At 43.5% G+C, this 25,000-nt stretch overlaps 1 protein-coding gene across 1 annotated transcript in view; it reads left to right on the top strand.

Moving 5' to 3' along the window:
* ttc27 (tetratricopeptide repeat domain 27) overlaps window positions 1-25,000 on the top strand; it is a 65,766-nt gene that overhangs the window by 21,516 nt on the left and 19,250 nt on the right. Inside the window, 7 exon segments of the mRNA XM_046855350.1 lie at window positions 103-267; window positions 517-653; window positions 1,152-1,264; window positions 3,817-3,883; window positions 17,118-17,212; window positions 17,214-17,229; window positions 21,118-21,213. Of these exon segments, the coding sequence (XP_046711306.1) occupies window positions 103-267; window positions 517-653; window positions 1,152-1,264; window positions 3,817-3,883; window positions 17,118-17,212; window positions 17,214-17,229; window positions 21,118-21,213 (689 nt within the window).

Here is a 25,000-nt window from a genome sequence, read left to right as displayed (position 1 = left end):
TGTTCTTCTGTAAGGGTTTATGATCTGTGATGTGTAAATGTGTTCATCATGATAAATGCTGTATCTTCGCTCTCGTGTGATCTCTCCTGGGTTTATCTGCAGTGTGTAAGCTGGAGGAGCTTCTGAGCGGGAAGACACGCAGAACCCTGGCCATGATGTTCCACCTGGAGTGCAGCTACACATTTCTGAGCTACTATGAGTACCGCAGAGCTAAGGAACATCTACAGAAAGCTCAGGACCTCTCAGGACTCCACATCAACATGACAGGTACATGGAGGAAAAAGATCACTGTGATGATGATGATGATGATGGTGGTGGTGGTGGTGGTGGTGATTATGGTGATAGTGTTGATGGGGTAGTGGTGGTGATGAGAGAAATGATTATAATGATGATTAAGGTGGTGGTGGTGGTGATGAGAGAAATGATTATAATGTTGGTGATGATGAAGATGATGATGATGGTAATTGTGGTGGTGGTGATGGGAGAAATGATTATAATGTTGGTGATGTGTTTTAGGTGCTCTTGGGAAGAGAACTCGATTTCAGCAGAATTTTCTCGCTCAGCTCATTCTGGATGTTAGAAGGAAAGACGAGTCCTTCATCCCTGACAGCGAGTTTTCTCTACCACCGACCCCCACAAGCCTCCTGCCTAAAGTAATGACACCCTGAAACACACACACACACACACACACACACACACACAAACACACATGTATATCGATGTCCTCAAATATGGTGTAATTATCACCACTTCCACCAGGGGGTGGAATCTGCTTAAGGGCTCAGTGCAGGAGCCCACACTGGGGGGTTCATGTGGAGCAGGAATCTATGTGCTTGCTCTCATGTTCTTTCTGAAAAGAACTTCTGAAGCACTGTTTTTGGTTGTAGACAAGAACAGAAACACTAACTGTCTTACTGAGGTTCTGGTCTAGAAACATTCCATCAGAGAAGATCAGATTGGAGAAGTTCGAGATAATGTGGGAATGAAATCTTGAAGATGTTTTATTTGGAGTTAGGAAATCACACAATGATCTCATGGACGATCGATATTTCTTGTTACCTAGCAACCGTCCTGATGTCACAAGGTTGAACCGTGTTGCTGGCATGTCTTCAGGTGTGTGTGTGTGTGTGTGTGTGTGTGTGTGTGTGTAGGACCATCAGCTGAATGATGATACAGTACTGAACCAGATAAATCTGGCTGCGCCGTCAGATCACCAACTCCCCGAGCTCAGTGCTGAAGAGCAGGCGCTCATCCTGGGGGTGTGGTGAGTATCTTCATCATCTCCATCATGTCACCTTCTACGTCTCACACACACACACACACACACATTTCCGCTTGCTCCATGGTTACTCATCAGGATGTTAAATATCACGTGGGCAAACAGAAATCTGACTTTGTGACTTTATTCATCCCTCGTTCTTTCCTTCATTCTTTCACATTTTCTTGTTCTTTTTACTTCCCCTCTTCCTCTTTCTCTCATCCTTTTATTTTCCCTTTTCTGCTTTTCTCATTCTTTCCCTCACCTTTTCATGTGTCCTCGTTCTTCCTTTCATTTTATCTTTTATTACTTTTTCTTCCACTTTTCCGTGTTTGTTTTCCTCACTCTTCTCTCTTGTTCTTTCCCTCATTCTTTTATTTTCTCGTGTCCTTCCCCTCTTTCTGCCCCTCGTCCCTCTCACAAGGCAGTAGTGTAGGAGGACAGTAGGAGGAACGGATGGAACGTGTTGGAGGTGGAGAAGGATGAGGACAGGTTAGAGGTGTTGAAGGTGGATGAAGTGTTGAAGGTGGAAGGGGTGGAGGTAGTGTTGGAGGTGTAGAAGGTGGAGGAAATGTTGGAGGTGTAGGAGGTGGAGGAAATGTTGGAGGTGTAGGAGGTGGAGGAAATGCTGGAGGTGTAGGAGGTGGAGGAAGTGTTGGAGGTGGAGGAAATGTAGGCGGTGGAGGAAATGTTGGAGGTGGAGGAGGTGGAGGAAGTGTTGGAGGTGTAGAAGGTGGAGGAAGTGTTGGAGGTGGAGAAAGTGTTGGAGGTGGAGGAAGTTTTGGAGGTGTAGAAGGTGGAGGAAGTGTTGGAGGTGTAGAAGGTGGAGGAAGTGTTGGCGGTGTAGAAGGTGGAGGAAGTGTAGGAGGTGGAGGTAGTGTTGGAGGTGTAGGAGGTGGAGGAAGCTTTGGAGGTGGAGGAAGTGTAGGAGGTGGAGGGTGTTGGCAGTGTGGGAGGTGGAGGAAGTGTTGGAGGTGTAGGAGGTGGAGGAAGTTTTGGAGGTGGAGGTAGTGTTGGAGGTGTAGAAGGTGGAGGAAATGTTGGAGGTGTAGGAGGTGGAGGAAATGTTGGAGGTGTAGGAGGTGGAGGAAATGCTGGAGGTGTAGGAGGTGGAGGAAGTGTTGGAGGTGGAGGAAATGTAGGCGGTGGAGGAAATGTTGGAGGTGGAGGAGGTGGAGGAAGTGTTGGAGGTGTAGAAGGTGGAGGAAGTGTTGGAGGAGGTGGAGAAAGTGTTGGAGGTGGAGGAAGTTTTGGAGGTGTAGAAGGTGGAGGAAGTGTTGGAGGTGTAGAAGGTGGAGGAAGTGTTGGCGGTGTAGAAGGTGGAGGAAGTGTAGGAGGTGGAGGTAGTGTTGGAGGTGTAGGAGGTGGAGGAAGCTTTGGAGGTGGAGGAAGTGTAGGAGGTGGAGGAGTGTTGGCAGTGTAGGAGGTGGAGGAAGTGTTGGAGGTGTAGGAGGTGGAGGAAGTTTTGGAGGTGGAGGAAGTGTTGGCGGTATAGGAGGTGGAGGAAGTGTTGGCGGTGTAGAAGGTGGAGGAAGTGTAGGAGGTGGAGGAAGTGTTGGCGGTGTAGGAGGTGGAGGAAGTGTTGGCGGTGGATGAGGTGGAGGAAGTGTTGGAGGTGGAGGAAGTGTTGGAGGTGGAGGAAGTGTTGGAGGTGTAGAAGGTGGATGAAGTGTTGGAGGTGTAAAGGTGGATGAGGTGTAGAAGGTTGGAGGAGGTGGAGGAAGTGTTGGAGGTGTAGAAGGTGGAGGAAGTGTTGGAGGTAGAGGAAGTGTTGGAGGTGTAAGGTGGATGAAGTGTTGGAGGTGTAAAGGTGGATGAGGTGTAGAAGGTGGGAGGAGGTGGAGGAAGTGTTGGAGGTGTAAAAGGTGGAGGAAGTGTTGGAGGTGTAAAGGTGGAGGAAGTGTTGGAGGTGTAGAAGGTGGAGGAGTGTTGGAGGTGTAAAAGGTGGATGAAGTGTTGGAGGTGTAAAAGGTGGAGGAAGTGTTGGAGGTGTAAAAGGTGGATGAAGTGTTGGAGGTGTAAAGGTGGAGGAAGTGTTGGAGGTGTAAAGGTGGAGGAAGTGTTGGAGGTGTAGAAGGTGGAGGAAGTGTTGGAGGTGGAGGAAGTGTTGGAGGTGTAAGGGTGGATGAAGTGTTGGAGGTGTAGAAGGTGGATGAAGTGTTGGACGTGTAAAAGGTGGAGGAAGTGTTGGAGGTGTAAAAGGTGGAGGAAGAGTTGGAGGTGTAGAAGGTGGAGGAAGTGTTGGAGGTGTAGAAGGTGGAGGAAGTGTTGGAGGTGGAGGAAGTGTTGGAGGTGTAAAGGTGGATGAAGTGTTGGAGGTGTAAAAGGTGGAGGAAGAGTTGGAGGTGTAGAAGGTGGAGGAAGTGTTGGAGGTGGAGGAAGTGTTGGAGGTGTAAAAGGTGGATGAAGTGTTGGAGGTGTAGAAGGTGGTTGAAGTGTTGGAGGAAATTATTCTGGTGTTTTGTTGGAACAGTTGTAGAAATCAGTGAGTGACAGGAGGATCTTCACTCTTCATTGTTCCTCTAACATAGTATTCTGTATCTTCTCTGATCCTACAGCACCGACTTCCAGAAGAACAATCCGGTCCACAAGCTGAACGATGAGGAGCTCCTGGCCTTCACCACGGTAAGCCTCGCCCACAACGGATCACTGAGTGGAGAACACTCGCATATAAAACACCACCTGTTTCACGTGTGCCACGTGTTTGGTTTTGACTTTTCTTGCTGATAAAAAAGGCACGTGACTCGATTAGCGTGAGAATCTGGAATCATTAACAGACGCATATAACTGCAATAGTAGAGTCACTTGAAGCCCCGCCCTTTTTTTTAATGTCACGTCGTTTTTTATGATTGACGACTGATTCTGCGCTCTGATTGGTCAGCGTGTGTTAATTGATCCTGTCAGGTTTATTATAACTAATGCGCTCGTTCTGTCGCTTCACCGTTTCCATAGTAACGGCTTGTTACCTGTAGTTACGTGTGTTGTGTTTTTTTTTTGTTGTTGTAGCACCAGGCTTCTGGAGGAACGTTGTCTCATGTCACTGTATACTGCGTCAGATATTTATGGCTGAAATGACTAAAAGCTTCATGACTTGAAGTGAAGGTATCTACGCTAGCTTGTACAGTCCAGGAATGGAAATTTATTTTCACACATTTCAACCCAATGTTCAGATCTTTCAGGATTCAGGTGGACACAGCTCAAGAAGCTCTAGTAGAAGAGCCCAAGAAGAGCTTATGTTTACATAGCTTCCTGGTAGATTTATACACACACACACACACACACACACACACACACACACACACACACACTACTGATCAGTTCCAGACGATCAAAGGTTCCTAAAAGGTTTCTGAGGGTTTAATATAAATGAAATGACTAATGTTTCTCCTTGACCTTGTTGTTGTTCTTCTCGTTCCTGTAATTGATTCCTGGATCTCTGCCTCGTTGTCTCCATGCTTTCTGAATCCATTTGCATTCAGTAATCGTTCTTCACATTCTTCAGAGCAGGAACCCTGGTCATGTCGAGCTCTAATTCCGTGTGTGTGTGAGGAGCTCATACTTGGCGGCGAGTCTCGGCCCTGTGAAAACCTTGAGCGCTTGACTGCCTGCCAGAACTCATTTCCTGTGCGCGTGTGTGTGTGTGTGCGCGTGTGTGTGTGCGCGCGTGTGTGTGTGCGTGTGTGTGTGCACGTGTGTGTCCTTAGCAGGGTATTGTAACCTGGTAGGTGGGCATAGGTCTCATGAAGCCCTGTCTGGTAATGCTGCTTTATCTTCAGGTCTGCCTTTCTTTCTACATTTATGTTTGTCTGGAAAGACAGACGCTTCTCCTCCACTCGTCTGGAATCCCCCCCCCCCACCCCCACCCAAAGAGAGGGGGGAAAAAAGAAGGATTTACCAGCGATGACGAGTTCTCCGGAAACGCAGGGTCTGATAAGATGTTCTCACCCAAAAACCCCACAGACACCGTCTCAGAAAAAGAAACTATGTCCAGAGGTTGCCATGGTAACCGCCACAGCTGCTGCAAAAGTCTGGAATGTAAGTTGCACCCTACAGTGAAGGTCTCCAGGTTTAGAAAAACACTTCATGTGCTTCCAGAGATGCTCTTCTGATCATCAGAGCAACAGAGAACCAAAGTTACAATCACGCATGTTATTTTCTACGATCATCTCCACGATTCAGGTTGAGCATGTGGGCTGATGGGCCTGGGGTTCCAGCTTTAGTTCCTTCCTGCCATGTTCCTTCTCTTCCACAAAAAAAGAACTTTAAATATTTACAAATCCATCCAGACTAGATGAAATGTGGTGAGAAGATGAGAGGAGATAGAGATCTGATCAGTTGAGTTGAAATGATGAGATGAAAAGAGAAGATAGGGACGGATGAACCTACATTAATCTCCTGTAGGTGAGACATCAGTGTGAATAGGAGGAGCTGATCTCAGGAACATTGTGGGTGAGGTGGAACTTCTCCCTGGATCAGATCCCGATCCTGGCCTTTTTTTGCTTTTACTACTTTTTGAAGTTCAGAATTTTCCACTAAAACTCTTCTTTTGTATCCACAGTTTATTTTTGTCCTACTTTTGTTTCCTTGACATTCCTCAGAAGCGTGACCTTCTCGCTCCATTCCAGTTAAACCTCACTCTCTCAGATACCATCATGTCATCATGTGAACCACCTGGATGGCGTTCACTTCCTCCATCCTGGAGATCTGCTCCAGCAGCGCTTTCCCGTGTCTGTGTGAGGGAGGTTTCATGGTGGGTGTGGTGGTTCCTCAGATAGATCGCTCAGCGTTTTATTTCCTCATGTTCTCCCGAAGAGATGTACGTTCTATACCACGGTGAGATGTTGAGATGGTGTCATCCTCACAACCCAGCGCCGTGTTTGTTTGGACGTATCCGTGCTCGTGATTCCCCTGATGATGATCTTCACGTTGACGTCAGTGCCGATCGCTGGCCAATGGGCGGAGCGCTGCTGGAGGCCTTCTGTAACTAATCGTAGAGAAGATGTGAAACAGCTGGAGTTCTCCGTGATCTCTGATCTAAGCTCATTGCCATAACATAGGGAAGATTCCCTTGTTTTTTGTAATGACAATGGAAATGGGTGTTCCACTGGACCATGGAAATGATGATGGAAGGTTTCTCCTCAGTCCATAATGGGGTGAGGGTGCCAGGCACTTTGCTCTGATCCGGTTTCATCCATCTTTTTTGTAAGCTTTTGGTTGAGCACATGCTGCTCAGCCCAATTCAAACCTCTGTAAAACTCCATCACTGAGGGTCTGAGGTGGAACTCATTGACATGATCTGGAATGATCTGACGTGGGCATGGCCTGTGAAGAAACTCCTTCATGGCGTTAGATATTTTTCTGGAACAACCCCTTTAGTCATGGCTGGTTACATCACGTTATTGAGAAACCACAAACATCAGACTGTAAACATCATGACCTGAAGTTTCTGGAACTCCTTCTGTCTCCACCATTCTCTTTATCCATTCATCCATCTATCTATCTATCTATCCATCGATCCATCCATCCATCTATCCATTCAGCTTTCCCTCTCCTCATGTCTCCTTTATTTAATCCATCCATCCATCCAACTTTCTTCTCTGTTCTCCATCCATCTCTCCCTCGAACCATCTCTCCTTCTTCTCCTGTCTCTATTCATCTCTCCCTCCATCCATTTCCCCCTCTTCTGTCCCCGCCATTCTCACTCCTCCTTTTTGTGCTATTGTGTAGTAACCTGGAACTTGATGTCTTCTTTTGTTTCAGAAGGTGCAGATGTGTACTTGTGTTGGTGAAATAGCACCAGATTACTGATTCCAGAGATGATCTATTTCCACCTCAGCTTCAAAAACATTGAATAATTTTTGTGTGAGAGTTCTGGGAGGAGGTCTTTCCTTCACACTACAAAGAGATGTTGTGTTTGGTTCTTGATCGATTGATGGTTCCTTTACTTTGTGTATCTCACACCTGCACCGTACCAAGTTTTTTTTTATCAATATTTTAAAGATCAGATGATCCATCTTCAAACTGAAAGGGTCTTGGTTGATCTTGTGAGCAGGCATCTTCCCAGCCTACATGTGGATTCGTGAATCTGCAGGCTGGTTAGATGGTTGTCACACGGTTGTCCAGCGAACATCAGTATTTTATTTTATTTTGGAATTAAGAAGCTTTCATTGTAATGATGGTTGTAAAGTTTGCAATGTTTCTGATGGTTGTGGAGGTTGCAATGGTTGTGGAGTTTGTGATGGTTGTGAAATTTGCGATAGTTGTGATGGTTCTGATGGTTGCGGAGATTCTGATGGTTGTGAAGGTTGTGATGGTTGTAAAGTTTCTGATGGTTGTGAAGTTTGCGGAGGTTGTGAAGTTTGCGGAGGTTGTGAAGTTTGCGGAGGTTGTAGAGGTTGTGATGGTTGTGGAGGTTTGCGATGGTTGTGGAGGTTGCGATGGTTGTAGAGGTTGTGAAGTTTGTGATGGTTGTGGAGGGTTGCAATGGTTGTGGAGGTTGCGATGGTTGTGGAGGTTGCGATGGTTGTGGAGGTTGCGATGGTTGTGATAGTTGTGATGGTTGTATCATTGTATCCTGTGGAAGTCATCAGTGGGACTGGAGCTGATCTGTTTCTGGCCTTGTGACTGGGTGTTGAATGGAATGAGGTTGCGCTGTGTGCTACGTCGTGCTACAGTGTGGTATCTCCTGCACCTGCTCAGCATTGTGGAGCCCCATGTCACCATGATTTCCACAGCCACAGCTCAGTGCGGTCTCCACCTCACATCTAAAATCTATTTAGTGAAAACTGCTCGGCAGTCGAGGTGAATTTATAGCTGCGGCATTTACGCGGCCGTCCGACCGTAAATCTCCTGAAGACCTCGAGCGCCAGGCTTCCACTCCTGATGTGTTCTCCAGACACGTTCCCCTCATCCTGTACTGCTCGAAATAGATTCATATCCAACAACATCTCAGTGCAGCGGCTCAGTTTATTAACATTTCTTCTCTAAAGGAATAAAAAAACTCTTAAGATGTGAGCAGTAAGGCAACTCAAATCACCACTGACCCGCAGCACAGAGAGAAGACGGATGGTGGAGACGTGTCTGGGATTTGTTGTGTTGTGATGATTCTTTTCTGCACGTCTTTATAAAGTCTCTCCTCCTGCCTGTCAGCTCCAGTCTGATCGCCAGCAACAGCAACTCGAGACGAATTACTGTCTCACTACAACTCACTCTTATTCTCTCCTCCACACACATGGCTGAAGGGAAGATCTCAGTGTCATATCGACTTTGTGGTGCGACGTCACACGAGACACAGAGTCTGAAGTGGCAGCTTCGGGTTGTAATCGGCTCGATCCTGTCCTAAACATTTTCTTCTCAAATGGGATTTTCAGACCGTCTTGGAATTCGGTGATAACCTTCTCTGGAACGCATACGTGTCTTGGCCTTAACTGTAGTTCCAGAGAAATTGGTTCTGAACAACATTTCTAAGAGCTGCTGGAGCAGACGAAAGACAGACTCTTTTATAATATAGTATAATCATGTGTACCGAGCTACTTAGTTCATTACCTTTACTAATACACTCTGAAGAGAGTTTTTCAGGGAGGAAACTCATAAACCCATATTCTTTTATCCACTTACCATTACTTTCTTTTTTTAAAATGTTTTTTTTTTATTTTTAGGGCCTTGCTCAAGGGCCCAACAGTGACAGATTGGTGGGGCTGGGATTTAAAATCATGACCTTCTGATCAGAAGTCTATTTTCTGAAACACTAAGTTACAGCATTATGAGCTACCACTTATTACAAGAAGGTTATGCTGGACCTTATGTTCCTCAGCCCCGTCTGTGTACATCAAGATACAGGACTAAGGTACAGTGGTGAGGTACACCATCAAGTTACAGAGGTGAGATACAGTGGTGAGGTACACCAAGTTACAAAGGTGAGGTACACCAAGTTACAGAGGTGAGGTACACCAGGCTACAGCAAGGTTACAGTAGTGATGTACAGCAGGATACAGCAGTGAGGTACACCGTCAAATTACAGTTGTAAGGTACACCATGAAGTTTCAGGACGGAGGTACACCATTGTTGTAGAATCTTGTTACAGCAGTAAGGTTCAGATTTGAGAAAGTATTGAAGTTGGATCTTTACCGCACACTGAAGTTCTTCCTATTTAAAACTAATCATTGCGTGTGTTTGTGGTTTGTTGAATCTGTGTGTATGTGAAACACCACTTCATTGTATTCCTGCTCGAATCCTGCATTGGTGATGGACGAGCATCTGATAAAACCACTTTTGTTCCGTTTGTTGTACCTCACGGTGAAGCCTGCAGTGGAGTGATGGATGTGTTTAGAATCAGCCTGCGATCCTCAGGAGCCTGTGGTTAAACCAGCAGGAGTTTAATTTCACCACATGGAGGTCAGGCCTCAGGGCCGGAGACCGGAAGAAGGATCTGGGTGGATGAATAATGTACGTGCTGTGGGTTTCGTGTTGGAGCGTGTTATTGCCATGCGGCGCGGCCGAGGCTATAATCAGTGGCTTTAATAACGAGCGTCTGTTCGAGGATCGTTGTGTCTCGAGGTTTCCCTTCCACCTTCTCGGTTTCAGTTTGATGAAGAATCCGTGCGTGTGTGTGTGTGTGTGTGTGTGTGTGTGTCTAAAAACAACCCAAACATGTGTTTTAACAGAATTTAAAATGAAACAGTAGGTGTTCTTTCTTACTGACGTGATCCGTGGAGCATTCTTCTTCTTCTTCTTCTTCTTTTTGGTCGAAACATGTTGTGCGATAACAGTTTCATATTAACACACAGGTGAACAACTCCTTCAGAGACTGAGATGGTCCACTGATGATAAAGTGATGAATTCTTCTCCAGCATGAGGAGGTGTTTATGTAAGACGTATGAAAGGTGTCTCCAGTGTCGGAGGTAAAGTTATGGGTCTCCTCAGCATCATGATGTAACAAGCTGCAGTGAATGAGGAGCTCCAGCATGTACACTCTGCAGAAAGGAAAGTAGGAGAGGAGGAATGAGAGAAGGAGCGGTAGATTTTGAGTGAGCAGTGAATGAAACGCTGCTTGTTGGAGAAGAGCTCTGTGGAGGTCTGCGTGTGGTGTTTGCTGGAGTGTTCAGGCTCCAACAGGAAAAATGTTGTGCAAATTTGAAAGCATGAATTCTAATGAAGGCTCTTAATTGCAGAAGATCGCTTCCTCCTCCTGTCTCTTTTTTTGCTTACGTACATCAGCAAATGAAAATGGATTGTAAAAAAGATGAGAGGGTTCAGGAGGAACGTTGTTTCATTTCACCGTGTAATGTGTCTGCTATATATGGTTGGAATGACAATAAAAGCTTCTTGACGTGAGATGTTCAGCTTCGTCTTCAGAGTGTCTGAGAAATGTCTAAAAGCATAACGTTATTAAAAAAGCAGATTTCAATCAGCAGTTAGTCGTTTATAGGCAGTGATGAACAGTAAGGAAGTGAATGTAATTCATTCCTGTAGTTGAGTAGGTTTTCTGCGCATCTGTACTTTACTGAAGTGTTTCCATTTGAGGAGATTTGAACTTTAACTTCACTACATTTCAAACCCAAATCTCTTGCGTTACTCAACTACATTTTATGAAATCAGTCGTTTCTTTTTTGTTTATTTGTGGATAAAAACTGGTGAAATGCACAGCGAGTCACCAATGAGGGTCGAGCGTGGGCTCTGTTTTACACGTGTTCTGATTGGTGCTTGGTGGTATTCACTCATCACCAACCTACAGTTCAGCATCAGTTCAACATCAAGCAGAACACAACAGCTTTAGAAAAGGAAACGTTTTTTTTAAACCTGTATCTAGTTACAGCAAGGGTTCTGACACAAGTGAGCTCCTGTTATCACTTTCATCACTCACTCTTTTTCCACCCCAATCTAGAAAATCATAAAGAAGCTGTGAGGAACCCAGCGTTGGGGTTTTGATCTTGGAGCAGATGAGCTAATGTTCTGATGTCAGAATAATGTTGTGTGTCATTGCAAAACATTTCAGAGATATTCCAGGAAAATGCGCACACACACATTTACCTCATTGTTCATGATCTCTCTTCCTGGCTGTGCACCATGGTCTTTCCTCATTCGTCATGGTTTCTCCATCACTATTGGGTGGAAACGGATCTCAAAACGGATCTCAAAATTTCAAAGGCGTTTTGGGGAAAAACCTTTCATCATTATCTAGTTTGGGAATATCAGGCAGGGAGGTGAAGAAACTTTCTGGATGGTTTGCTCTTCCATATGTGTGTCTCAGTGATGGAATTCTGGAGCAACACAAATTCCTGCTGTAGGAAGTTGGTGGTATTCGGGGGAATGTGGGGTATACAATCATATGTGAGGTATATGGTGGTATACGATGGAGCTTTGTGGGTATATGGTGTTATTCAGGTAGACGGAGGTATATGGAGTATATAATGTCATTCGTGGAATACGGGGGTGTAACAAATTCACTGGTTCCGCACTGGAAGAATGATAGACAGGCAAAAGTTCACCAAGCAGAGCTGTCTTTATTTTCTTTTGTTTTCACCCTGGCGCTTTCCTTTCCAGGACTCACGCCAGGGTTCACCCACACACTCGTGGTTCGGAACGCCTTTCCTTCTTGACTTTTGCAGGCAGTCCCTCCCGGATCGGCACGCTCCTTCTTCGTCCGCCTGTCTCACTCGCGGATTGGCAGGCTTTCTCTCTTTAGTAATCCCACTCACCACCCCCGCGACTTTCCTCCCGGGCCAACACGTCTTCCACCTGCACCCGCCCGCGCTTAGTCCCTGTTTAGCGACCCTTTCGCTTGTCTCTCTGCTTGGTGTCTGTTGCTTGGAGGTTGGCATCTCTCTCCTCTTTATTTGGGGGTATATGATGGTTTTCGTTGTATATGTGCGTATTCGTGGGTAAATGATGGTATACGTGGGTATTTGGAGGTATATGATGGTCTTCGGGGTATACGGGGGTATTTGGGGGTATATGATGTATACTGGGGTATTTGGGGGTATATGATGTATAATGGGGTATTTGGGGGTATATGATGTATACGGGGTATTTGGGGGTATATGATGGTATTCGGGGTATATGTGCATATTCATGGGTATGTAATGGTATACGTGGGTATTTGGGGGTATATGATGGTATACGTGAGTATATGATTGTATTTGGGGTATACAGGGATTATTCGGGGGTATATGATGGTATTCGGGGTATACGGAGGTATTCGGAGTATATGTGGATATTCGGGTGTATATGATGGTATTCTGAGTATATGTGGGTATTCGGGGGTATATTATGATATTCGGGGTATACTGGGGCATTTGGGTGTATGTAATGGTATTCAGAGTATATGTGGGTATTCGGAGTATACAGTGGTGTGAAAGAGTTTCCTTCTTCTTTTCTTTTTTTGCATGTTTGTCACACTTTAATGTTTCAGATCATCAAACTAATATAAATATCAGTAAAAGTGAACACAACATGCAGTTTTTAAATGATGGTTATTATTATTGAGGAAAAACAAAACTACTACAAAACTACATCACTGTGTGAAAAAGTCTTTGTTAAAACTATCACACCTGAGTTGAATTTCTCTTGCCACACACACGCCTAATTACTGCCACGCCTGTTCACAATCAAGAAATCTCTTAAATTGGACCTGCACAAAGTGAAGTAGACCAAAAGATCCTCAAAAAGCAAGGCATCATGCAGATATCCAAAAGTTCTCAAGCCATTTCTAAAGCTTTGGGACTCCAGAGAACCACAAGGAGAGCCATTAATCACAAATGGCAAAAACATGGAACAGTGGAGAACCTTCCCAGTGTCCGGCCGACCAAAATTACTCCAAGAGCACAGCGACGACTCATCCCAGAGGTCACAAAAGACCCCACAACAACATACAAAGAACTGCAGGCCTCACTTGTCAGTGAAGGTCAGTGTTCATGACTCCACCATAAAAAAGAGACTCTGCAAGAATGGTTCCAAGACCAAGACCAGGTTGCTGAGCAAAAAGAGCAAACATCTCGATGATCCCAAGACTTTTGTGAAAATACTCTGTGGACAAAAGTTTAACTTTTTGGAAGGTGTGTGTTCCATTACGTCTGGTGTAAAGTAACACCACATTTCAAAAAAAGAAAATCATCCCAACAGTATAATATGGTGGTGGTAGTGTGAAGGTCTGGGGTTTTGCTGCTTCAGGACCTGGAAGAGTTGCTGTGATAAATGGAACCATGAATTCTGCAGTTTACCAAAAAATCCTGAAAGAGAATGTCCTGCCATCTGTTCGTGACCTTGAGCTGAAGTGAACTTGGGTTCTGATCCAAAACACACCAGCAAGTCCTCCTCTGAATGGCTGAAGAAATCCTATTGAGTTGCTATGGCATGACCTTAAAAAGGCGGTTCATGCTGAAAACCCTCCAATGTGGCTGAATTACAACAATTCTGCAGAGATGAGTGGAGCAATATTCCTCCACAGCGCTGAAACAGACTCAGTGCAGGTTTTCACAAACACTTGACTGCAGTTGTTGCTGATGGGGGCGGCACAAGCAGGTACTAGGTTTAGAGGGCAAACACTTTTTCACACAGGGCCATGTAGTTTTGGATTTTGTTTTCCCTCAATAATAAAAACCTTCATTTATAAACTGCATGTTGTTCACTTGTGTTCACTTTTACTAATATTTAAATTGTTTTAATGATCTGAAACTTTAAAGTGCTAAAACATGCAAATAAAATAAATCAGGATCAGGAATTCACACCACTGTATGTGGGTATTAGGGTTATATGTGGGTATTAGCGGTATATGTGGGTATTAGCGGTATATGTGGGTATTAGGGTTATATGTGGGTATTAGGGTTATATGTGGGTATTAGGGGTATATGTGGGTATTAGGGTTATATGTGGGTATTAGGGTATATGTGGGTATTGGGAGTGTATGGGTATTGGGAGTGTATGTGGGTATTAGGTATATGTGGGTATTAGCGGTATATGTGGGTATTAGGGTTATATGTGGTATTAGGGTTATATGGGTATTAGCGGTATATATGGGTATTAGGGTTATATATGGGTATTAGGGTTATATGGGTATTAGCGGTATATGTGGGTATTAGGGTATATGTGGGTATTAGGGTATATGTGGGTATTAGGGTATATGTGGGTATTAGGTATATGTGGGTATTGGAGTGTATGTGGGTATTAGGGTATATGTGGGTATTAGGGTATATGTGGGTATTAGGTGTGTATGTGGGTATTGGGTGTGTATGTGGGTATTAAGTGTATGTGGGTATTGGGAGTGTATGTGGGTATTGGGTGTATGTGGGTATTAGGGTTATATGTGGGTATTAGCGGTATATGTGGGTATTAGGTATATGTGGGTATTAGGTTATATGTGGGTATTAGCGGTATATGTGGGTATTAGGGTTATATGTGGGTATTAGGGTTATATGTGGGTATTAGGGTATATGTGGGTATTAGGGTTATATGTGGGTATTAGGTATATGTGGGTATTGGGAGTGTATATGGGTATTGGGAGTGTATGTGGGTATTGGGTGTGTATGTGGGTATTGGAAGTGTATGTGGGTATTGGGAGTGTATGTGGGCATTGGGAGTGTATGTGGGTATTGGTGTGTATGTGGGTATTGGGAGTGTATGTGGGTATTGGGTGTATGTGGGCATTGGGTGTGTATGTGGGTATATGTGGGTATTGGGTGTATGTGGGTATTGGGTGTGTATGTGGGTATTGGGAGTGTATGGGTATTGGGTGTGTATGTGGGTATTGGGAGTGTATGTGGTATTGGGAGTGTATGTGGGTATTGGGTGTGTATGTGGGTATTGGTGTGTATGTGGTATTGGGTGTGTATGTGGGTATATGTGGGTATTGGAGTGTATGTGGGTATTAGTGTATGTGGGTATTAGGTGTGTATGTGGGTATTGGGAGTGTATGTGGGTATTGGGAGTGTATGTGGGTATTGTGTATGTGGGTATTGGGAGTGTATGTGGGCATTGGGAGTGTATGTGGGTATTGGGTGTGTATGTGGGTATTGGGTGTGTATGGGTATTGGGAGTGTATATGGGTATTGGGTGTATGTGGGTATTGGAAGTGTATGTGGGTATTGGGAGTGTATGTGGGTATTGGGAGTGTATGTGGGTATTAGGTGTGTATGTGGGTATTGGGTGTATGTGGGTATTGGGTGTGTATGGGTATTGGGAGTGTATGTGGGCATTGGGTGTATGTGGGTATTGGAAGTGTATGTGGGTATTGGGAGTGTATGTGGGTATTGGGAGTGTATGTGGGTATTGGGTGTGTATGGGTATTGGGAGTGTATGTGGGTATTGGGTGTGTATGTGGGTATTGGGAGTGTATGTGGGTATTGGGTGTATGTGGTATTGGGTGTGTATGTGGGTATTGGGAGTGTATGTGGGTATTGGGTGTGTATGTGGCATTGGGAGTGTATGTGGTATTGGGAGTGTATGTGGGTATTGGGTGTGTATGTGGGTATTGGGTGTGTATGTGGGCATTGGGAGTGTATGTGGGTATTGGGAGTGTATGTGGGTATTTGGAGTGTATGTGGGTATTGGGTGTGTATGTGGGTATTGGGAGTGTATGTGGTATTGGGAGTGTATGGGTATTGGGTGTGTATGGGTATTGGGTGTGTATGTGGGTATTGGGAGTGTATGGGTATTGGGAGTGTATGTGGGTATTGGGTGTATGTGGGTATTGGGAGTGTATGTGGGTATTGGGTGTGTATGTGGGTATTGGGTGTGTATGTGGGTATTAGGTGTGTATGTGGGTATTGGGAGTGTATGTGGGTATTGGGAGTGTATGTGGGTATTTGGAGTGTATGTGGTATTGGGTGTATGTGGTATTGGTGTGTATGTGGTATTGGGAGTGTATGTGGGTATTGGTGTGTATGTGGTATTGGGTGTGTATGTGGGTATTGGGAGTGTATGGGTATTGGGAGTGTATGTGGGCATTGGGTGTGTATGTGGGTATTGGGAGTGTATGGGTATTGGGTGTGTATGTGGGTATTGGGAGTGTATGTGGGTATTGGTGTGTATGTGGGTATTGGGAGTGTTTGTGGGTATTGGGAGTGTATGTGGGTATTGGGAGTGTATGTGGGTATTGGGTGTGTATGTGGGTATATGTGGGTATTGGGGGTATATAATGTTTTCTTTTGGGTTTACGTGTGTAGTCGATGGTATATGATTGTATTTGGGGTATAAGGGGGGAATTGTGGTATGCGGTGGTGTAAGTCTGCATCTCTTCCCGAGCAAGTAGTGAATGATGGGAATGTGGTGGTGTACTGGGGATTTCCCCAGGGTTCCCCTCAGCCCTGATTCTGTTACCATAGCAACCTCAGCTTTTGGAACTGAAGTAAGGGATAAAGTGGGAAAGGAGGAAAACGTGTTCGCTTTTGAATTTACACTGTAAGGTGTGTGTGTGTGTGTGTGTGTGTGTGTGTGTGTGTGTGTGTGTGTGTGTCAGATTTTCAGGTGTGTGTGTTTGTGTGAGATTTAGTATGACAGACTGCTTTTATTTTCAGAGTTGTTTCTGAGACATGAGGATAAAATCAGGAAGACCTCACACACTGTTTTACAATATCATTGTGTGTGTGTGTGTATGGGTGTACGTGTTTGTGTATATATCTATATATATATTATATATACATGTGTGTGAGTGTGTGTGAGTGAGAGAGAGAAAGTATGTGTGTGCATGTATGAGTGTGTGTTGGGATTCACTTACAAAGAAACTGATTCCTCATGTTATATCTCTCTCTCTCTCTCTCTCTCTCTCTCTCTCTCTCATGTACCTGATATATCTCTATCTCCTCTTCTTTCTCTCAAATCCCCCCCCCCCCTTCTCTTTATTTCTCTCTTTTTCTCTCTCTTTTAGTGTGTTTTGTCTCAGCCGAAGTTCTGGGTTGTGGAAGTGACGGCACTTTGCCTGAGGAGTAAAATGGAAAGGTCGAGTTCACGCAGAGTGGAGCGCCATGATGCAAACTCAGGTACACACACACACACACACACACACACACACACACACACACACACACACAGATTTCTCAAAAACCATTCTTACACCCTTTTCTTAAATCTTTTCTTTGTTTTTCGTTTTTGTGTTCTTTCTTCTTTTAATAATCTTTCTCCTCTTCTTACACTGAATTTCATTCTTTCTTTCTTTTTTTCTTTCTTTCTTTCTTTCTTTCTTTTCTTATTCTTTTAATTATTTTCTTTCTTCACATTTTTATGTAATGATTTAATTAGATATATTTTTACTACTGTTTTTCTATTGATTGATTTATAAACAGTGCATCCAGAAAATTGCAGCGCTTCACTTTGTTCACATTTTATTTTATAGCTTTATTATAAAATGGATTCAATTAATTATTTTCCTCAAAATTCTACAAACAATCCTCCATAATTACAACATTAAAGACGTTTGTTTTAAATCCTTGTTTTAAACATTTGTTTTAAAAATAAAAGTTCAGTCTCAGCACTTTTTCCTCAGGAAGTTCTCCTCACAGTTCTCCTGCACTCTCAGCACTTTCTCATTTCCACTCATGATGGAAATAGGATCTGTTGTTTCCTGGTGCGGGGGTGGGTGGGTGTGTGTGTGTGTGTGTGTGTGTGTGTGTGTGTGTGTGTGTGTGTGTGTGTGTGTGTGTGTGAACAAGGGGATATGAACTGATAAACTGTCTGTAGGACTGGGAGACTCACTTCCTGTCAACTGACTTCCTGTTTCCCGGCTAAAAATACTTTTTAGTTTCTTGAACTGTTTTGATGCTGTTTCAGTGGAAGTGGGAATCACCAGTGTCCAAGCGTCACACAGCACACAGTTTACACACTGCAGTTACATCTTATTAACATGAGGAGAGAGAGAGAGAGAGACTGAAGAGAGGCTGTGAGGGAACGAGTGTTTAGAGTTGCTAGATTATTACACACACACATACACACACACACACACACACACACACACAAATTTACCATTTTAACAAACAAATCTGGTTATTTTGAATTTGATGGCTGGACAGAGTAAATGTTATTAAAATGAAACAGTGTAGTAACTAATGCAGCAGGTCAGTGAGATGATAAAGGATTATAAGGAGTATAAATAGTGTATCTTAGAGAGGAAGAGTCTCTCAGAAATAAAGCCACCACTAATCTTCACCAATCTGTGAAAAACTGTGTCTACAAACTGAGGAACAATTTCAGAATAATGTTCAACACCAAACTGCAAAACAGTTGAATATCATTATTTACAGAAACATATCAAAACTTATTTGAGAATCTGAAGAAATCTGTGTGCTGAAAGGACGAGGGGGAAAATCAATATTGGATGTTTGTGATCTTTGGCCCTCAGGGGCCACTGCATTTAACAGTCATAATTCCGTGAGTGAATCACTGCATGGGCTCATTATCACGTCTAGAACTCATCGTCTGTGAACACAGTTTGCATGTCATCCACAAATCCATCATGAAAAGAAGTCATCATGCGTGAACATGATCCAGAAACACCACCATCCTCTCCGAGCCAAAACTCATTTACAGTGTACTGAGGCAAAGTGGAAACCTTTCAACATTTGTATTTCTTTTTGGAAACCATGGACACCACGTCCTCCAGAAGAAAGAGCTCAGTATCTCTGATGGTATGCTGGTGCTGTAGTGCCTGTGGAATGGGTGGCTTGTACATGTAAAAAAGCTCCATCCATGCTAAACACTATATACAGCTTTTAGAGCAACAAATGCTTTCATCCAGAAAACCCCTTTTGAACATCTTGCATATCGGAGCAAAACAATGCTAACTGCATCCATTACAAACGCATGACTCGTAGTAGAAGATTTCAGGTGCTGAACTGGCCTGCATGCAGTCTAGACCTTTCACCATTTCAAAACATTTGGTGCATAATGAAATGAAATGAAAAACACAACAAAGGAAACCCAGAACCGTTAACCAGCTACAATCCTGTATCAGACACAACATTCCTCTTCCAAAACTTCAGCAGATGGTCTCCTCAGTTCTCAATAAATACAGATAGAAGATGTGATGCTACACAGTGGGAAACATGATCTTCAGATTTTTTCCTCAAAATACTAAATGTGTGTGTGAAAGTCTTTATTGAAATAAACGAATAATGTGGGCTATAATATAAAAATATTCATCATAAAAAATGTGCTTTTAGTGAGTCTCACATATCCAATGTCTATGTTAATGGAGTCTTGTGGGATCATGTGATCACGTTGCACAATGAAATTTGAAATGAACCCTATGCTTCGGGAAAGCAGAGCTCGGAGACGCTTAATTACTCCTCCTTTTCCTGGTGGAGATCGGTAATAACAGCGTTCCGACAGGGAACCGATCCAACCCAAGGCCTCACTGCAATCAAGTCTACATTAAACCCATACACGTGAGGGGACGCACACACACCTCAATACACACGTCTCTAATAATATCAGCCTGAGATTTAAGATGAGGAGCAAATCTGCAGCATCGCAAAGCAATAAAACACTAATTCAAGATTTATTTTTTATTTCATCACTATTTAAATAAACTACGATACAAATAAGTGATAAAATCTCAGCTCAGAACCTTCACATCTTCTGATTGTCTCAAATAGAATGTTTTTCCTCTGGAGTGATCAGGACACTTATAATACACTCTGGTGATCCTCTCTGTCTACAACAGCATGCAACAGATTTCTTCTCAGAGCTTTTGTTCTGGTTTGTCAGAATAAAATTTATAAATGTAGTTAAAATGTAACAATATATGTTACAGGAAAAGGAACAAAAACTCCAGCGTTCAGTGTTTGCAAAAATTCTTATAATGGAAATAGATGTAATAGGGGGCTTTGAGCTCATCTTACCCCAGGAGATCCAGGTTTCACAGAGCTTTTTTTAATCATTTGAAAAAATAAGGATAATTCCAGATTAGTCTTAAATTTGACCCAGTGGTGGCGCTAGAAAGTGGTAACACTCGCCCCAAATTCGGTCAGAATGTTCCTATGGCATTTAGTAGAGGCCTGTAGACGGCGCAACAAGTTAAGGGCCTTGCTCAAGGGCCCAACAGTGGCAACTTGGTGGTGCTGAGATTTGAACTCAAAACCTTCAGATCAGAAGTCCAAAATCTTAACCACTGTGCTTCCCCTGGATCATTTTAAGGTTGAAGAAGACGAGGTAGATGTATGTTAGATGGCTACACATCCGACTCTATGTAAAGAATCTCGAACAACTCAAAGGACTGTGATGAGGAAATGATGCAATTATTACACTGTCCTACTGAGAACACACTGTGTGTGTGTGTGTGTGTGTGTGTGTGTGTGTGTGTGTGAGAAAATAACACAGTGCTGATGAGAAACGTGTCTCTCATAAAATACATTTTTGTACTGTGTGTATGGGATTGTTGTCTCTTCGTTTGATCCACCTCTGAGATGTTTAAAACCTGATGAAGGATCAGAGCTGATTCCATGAGATCGATGATCTGCAGAGAAATCCACTTTATCCAGAACATCAGAGTTTGGATCAGAAACTACAATTGGGGAAAAGGCAAAATATTGTTGGAAGGATATAAGACCGGAACAGATCAGTGTTTGCAGAGCTGCTATGAGCTTTTTTCTCATTTTAACATCATGATACTTCTCATCCCAGAAACTCCTTTTTCCCCACAACAGGAACGTCACATGATCCAATCAACATGAATCTGGAATGATTGACAGCTGTGTTGGAGTTTTGAACTCCAATTTCATTCACCCCACATTTGTCATGTTTATATTTATACACACACACACACACACACACACACACACACACACACACACACAGGTTCTACCCCACTGATTATTTGTCTGTAACTGCACTACACACAGTGACTGCACTCCTAATGACTCTGATGTTTTCAGACGCTGGTTGATTTCTTCCTTGAGAAGACGTGTCCAGTGTCCGAGCGACTGAAAATCTTCTACAGCTGCCGAGCTCCTCCACACTGGGATCTGCAGGTACTCCAGTTTATTACAATTATATTTCTATCTAATCACAAACTTCACGAGGGAACCGATCACAGCTAAGACCTCCACAAAGCTTTTTTAAAGAAATCTAATGCACTCAACAGAATACACATGATGAAGCGTCTAATAATCACTCGCACTAATAAAAACACTCACTGGGAAGGTGTTCAAACTCTAATCAAATTATTCAGCGCTAACTATATATAATGAATGGTGATAATGCAGGTGTTACAGGATGTTAATGCTCCATGTGGAGGTAAAAAACTGCCGAAGGTGAAGCAGAGAGCAGTAAAATGAACAAATTCATATAAATATTTAGTTATAATATCAGATAAAAAAATAAATATTAGATTTTTATTTGTGATAATTTATTTAAATTGCACTTCCTCAGCAGCTAGTGTTCACATGAAAGAAATCATCTTTATTTCAATATAAACATAAAAAAAAACAGAAATGACAAAAAAAATGGTCAGAATTTTTTAAATAATGCTTGTATTTATGCAAAAGTATATCTTGTTCTTTTTGCTGCTCCCATTAGGGGGCGTCACAGCGGATCATCCGTCTCCATACCCCCCGTCCTCTACATCTGCCTCTTTCACTACCTGCATGTCTTCTCTCACCACATCCATAAACCTCCTCCTTGGTCTTCCTCTTTTCCTCCTTCCTGGTGTCTCCATCCTAAGCATTCTCCTACTGATATACCCCATGTCCCTCCTCTGCACATGTCCAAACCATCTCAATCACACCTCCCTCACCTTGTCTCCAAAACGTCCTACATGCACTGTCCCTCTAATAAACTAATTTCTAATCCTGTCCATCGTCGTCACTGCCAACGAACATCTCAACATCTTCAGCTCTGCTACCTCCAGCTCCACCTCCTGTCTTTTACTCAATGCCACTGTCTCTAATCCATACAACATCTCAGGTCTCACCACAGTCCTATAAACTTTCCCTTTCACTCACAGACACTCTTCTATCACAAATCACTCCTGCTATCACTCTTCTCCACCCACTCCACCCTGCCTGCACTCTTTTCTTCACTTCTCTAACACACTCTCCATTACTTTACACTGTTGACCCCAGGTACCTGAACTCCATCACCTTCTCCACCTCTTCTCCCTGCAACCACACCCCTCCACTGCCCTCCCTCTCATTCACACACACGTACTCTGTCTTACTCCTACTGACTTTCATTCCCCTTCTCTCCAGCGTGTACCTCCACCTCTCCAGGATCTTCTCCACCTGCTCACTACTCTCACCACAAATCACAATATCATCCGCAAACATCATAGTCCACGGAGACTCCTGTCTGACCTCGTCCTTCAACCTGTCCATCACCACTGCAAACAGGAAAGGGCTCAGAGCCGATCCTTGATGCAGTCCAACCTCCATCTTGAACCAGTCTGTCGTTCCTACTGCACACTTTACTGCTGTCACACTGTCCTCATACATGTCCTGCACCACCCTCACATACTTCTCTGACACACCAGACTTCCTCATACAATACCACAACTCCTCTCTCCACCCTGTCGTACCCTTTCTCAAAATCCACAAACACACAATGCAGCTCCTTCTGACCTTCTCTATACTTCTCCATCAACATCCTCAAAGCAAATAATGCATCTGTGGTGCTCTTCCTCAGCATGAAACCCTACTGTTGCTCACAGATGGTCACCTCTTCTCTCAGCCTGGCTTCCACTACTCTTTCCCATAACTTCATGGTGTGACTGATCAACCAAGGTCATTTATTCAAGGTCCATTATTCTTAAAGATCAGTACCAGCACACTCCTTCTCCATTCCTCAGGCATCGTCTCACCTTCCAGAATCTTGTTAAACAATCTGGTTAAAAACTCCACTTCATCTCTCCTAAACATCTCCACGCTTCTACAGGTATCTCATCTGGTCCAACCGACTTTCCACTCTTCATCTCCACATAATCCAACCTTCTCTCTCTCTCATTTTCCTCATTCATCAGCTGCTCAAAATACTCCCTCCATTTTCTCAACACACTCTCCTCACTCGTCAACACATTTCCATCTCCATCCTTTATTGCTCTAACTTGCAGCACATCCTTCCCAGCTCGGTTCCTCTGCCTGGACAATTGCTACAAATCCTTTTCTAATTCCTTAGTGTCCAACTTCTCCTACAGCTTCTTTTCCTGGTCTTTCACCACATCCCTCTTTACCTGCTGCTGCATCTCCTTGTTCTCCTGCCTACTTTTCTCATCACTCTGTCGATCCCAATTCTGTTTGTCCAACCTCTTTCACCTTCTGCTCTCCTGCACTTTCTCATTCCACCACGTTTTTTTGTCTTCCCTTCTGATTCCAGATGTCACACCAAATACAAACGCGATTCCAAAAAAGTTTTACACTGTACAAATTGTGAATAAAAACAGAATGAATGATGTGGAAGTTTTAAATTGTAATATTTTATTCAGAACACAACATAGACGACATCTCACATGTTTAAACTGAGAAAATCTCTCATTTTAAGGGAAAAATAAGTTGATTTTAAATTTCATGGCATCAACACATCTAAAAAAAAGTTTAGGACAAGGCCATGTCTCCACTGTGTGGCGTCCTCTCTTCTCTTTATAACAGTCTGGGGACTGAGGAGACAAGTTGCTCAAGTTTAGGAATAGGAATGTTCTCCCATTCTTGTCTAATACAGGCTTCTAGTTGCTCAACTGTCTCAGGTCTTCTTCTATCATCTTCCTCTTTATGATGCACCAAATGTTTTCTCTGGGTGAAAGATCTGGACTGCAGGCTGGACATTTCAGTACCCGGATCCTTCTTCTACACAGCCATGATGTTGTAATTGATGCAGTATGTGGTCTGGCATTGTCTTTTTGGAGCATATGTTGTTCTAGAACTTGGATATACCTTTCAGCATTGATGATGCCTTTCCAGATGTGCAGCTGCCCATGCCACACACACTCATGCAACCCCATACCATCAGAGATGCAGGCTTCTGAACTGAGCGCTGAGAACAACTTGGGTTGTCCTGATCCTCTTTAGTCCAGATGACATGGCGTCCCAGTTTTCCAAAAATAACTTCAGATTTTGATTCGTCTGATCACAGAACAGTTTTCCACTTTGCCACAGTCCATTTTAAATGAGCCTTGGCCCAGAGAAAACACCTGAGCTTCTGGATCATGTTTAGATACGGCTTCTTTTTTGACCTATAGAGTTTAGCCGGCGACGGCGAATGGCACGGTGGATTGTGTTCACCGACAATGTTTTCTGGAAGTATTCCTGAGCCCATGTTGTGATCTCCATTACAGTAGCACTGCCACTCTGAGAGGCTCTTTTTATACCCAATCATGTTGCCAATTGACCAAATAAGTTGCAAATTGGTCCTCCAGCTGTTCCTTACATGTACATTTAACTTTTCCATCCCAACTTTTTTGGAATGTGTAGCTCTCATGAAATCCAAAATGAGCCAATATTTGGCATGACATTTAAAAATGTCTCACTTTCAACATTTGATATGTTTCTATATTCTATTGTGAATAAAATATTAGTTTATGAGATTTGTAAATTATTGCATTCCTTTTTTATTCACAATTTGTTCAGTGTCCCAACTTTTTTGGAATCGGTTTTGTACCTTTCTAACTGTCTCCCTCATCACTCCTGCAGTAGTTCCCCAATCATCCAGCACCTCTTCACCACCACCGAGCCCCTGTCTGACCTCTTCCCTGAACCTCACACTACACTCTTCCTCCTTCAGATTCCACCATCTTATTCTTCTTTCAGTCCTCACTCTCCTCCTCTTCTT

The sequence above is a fragment of the Silurus meridionalis genome, chromosome 8 (assembly GCF_014805685.1).
Source record: "Silurus meridionalis isolate SWU-2019-XX chromosome 8, ASM1480568v1, whole genome shotgun sequence".
In the NCBI taxonomy this organism is placed as follows: Eukaryota; Metazoa; Chordata; class Actinopteri; order Siluriformes; family Siluridae; genus Silurus; species Silurus meridionalis.
The sequence above is the reverse complement of the archived record's forward strand: the minus strand, read 5'-3'. Positions and strand labels throughout refer to the sequence as shown.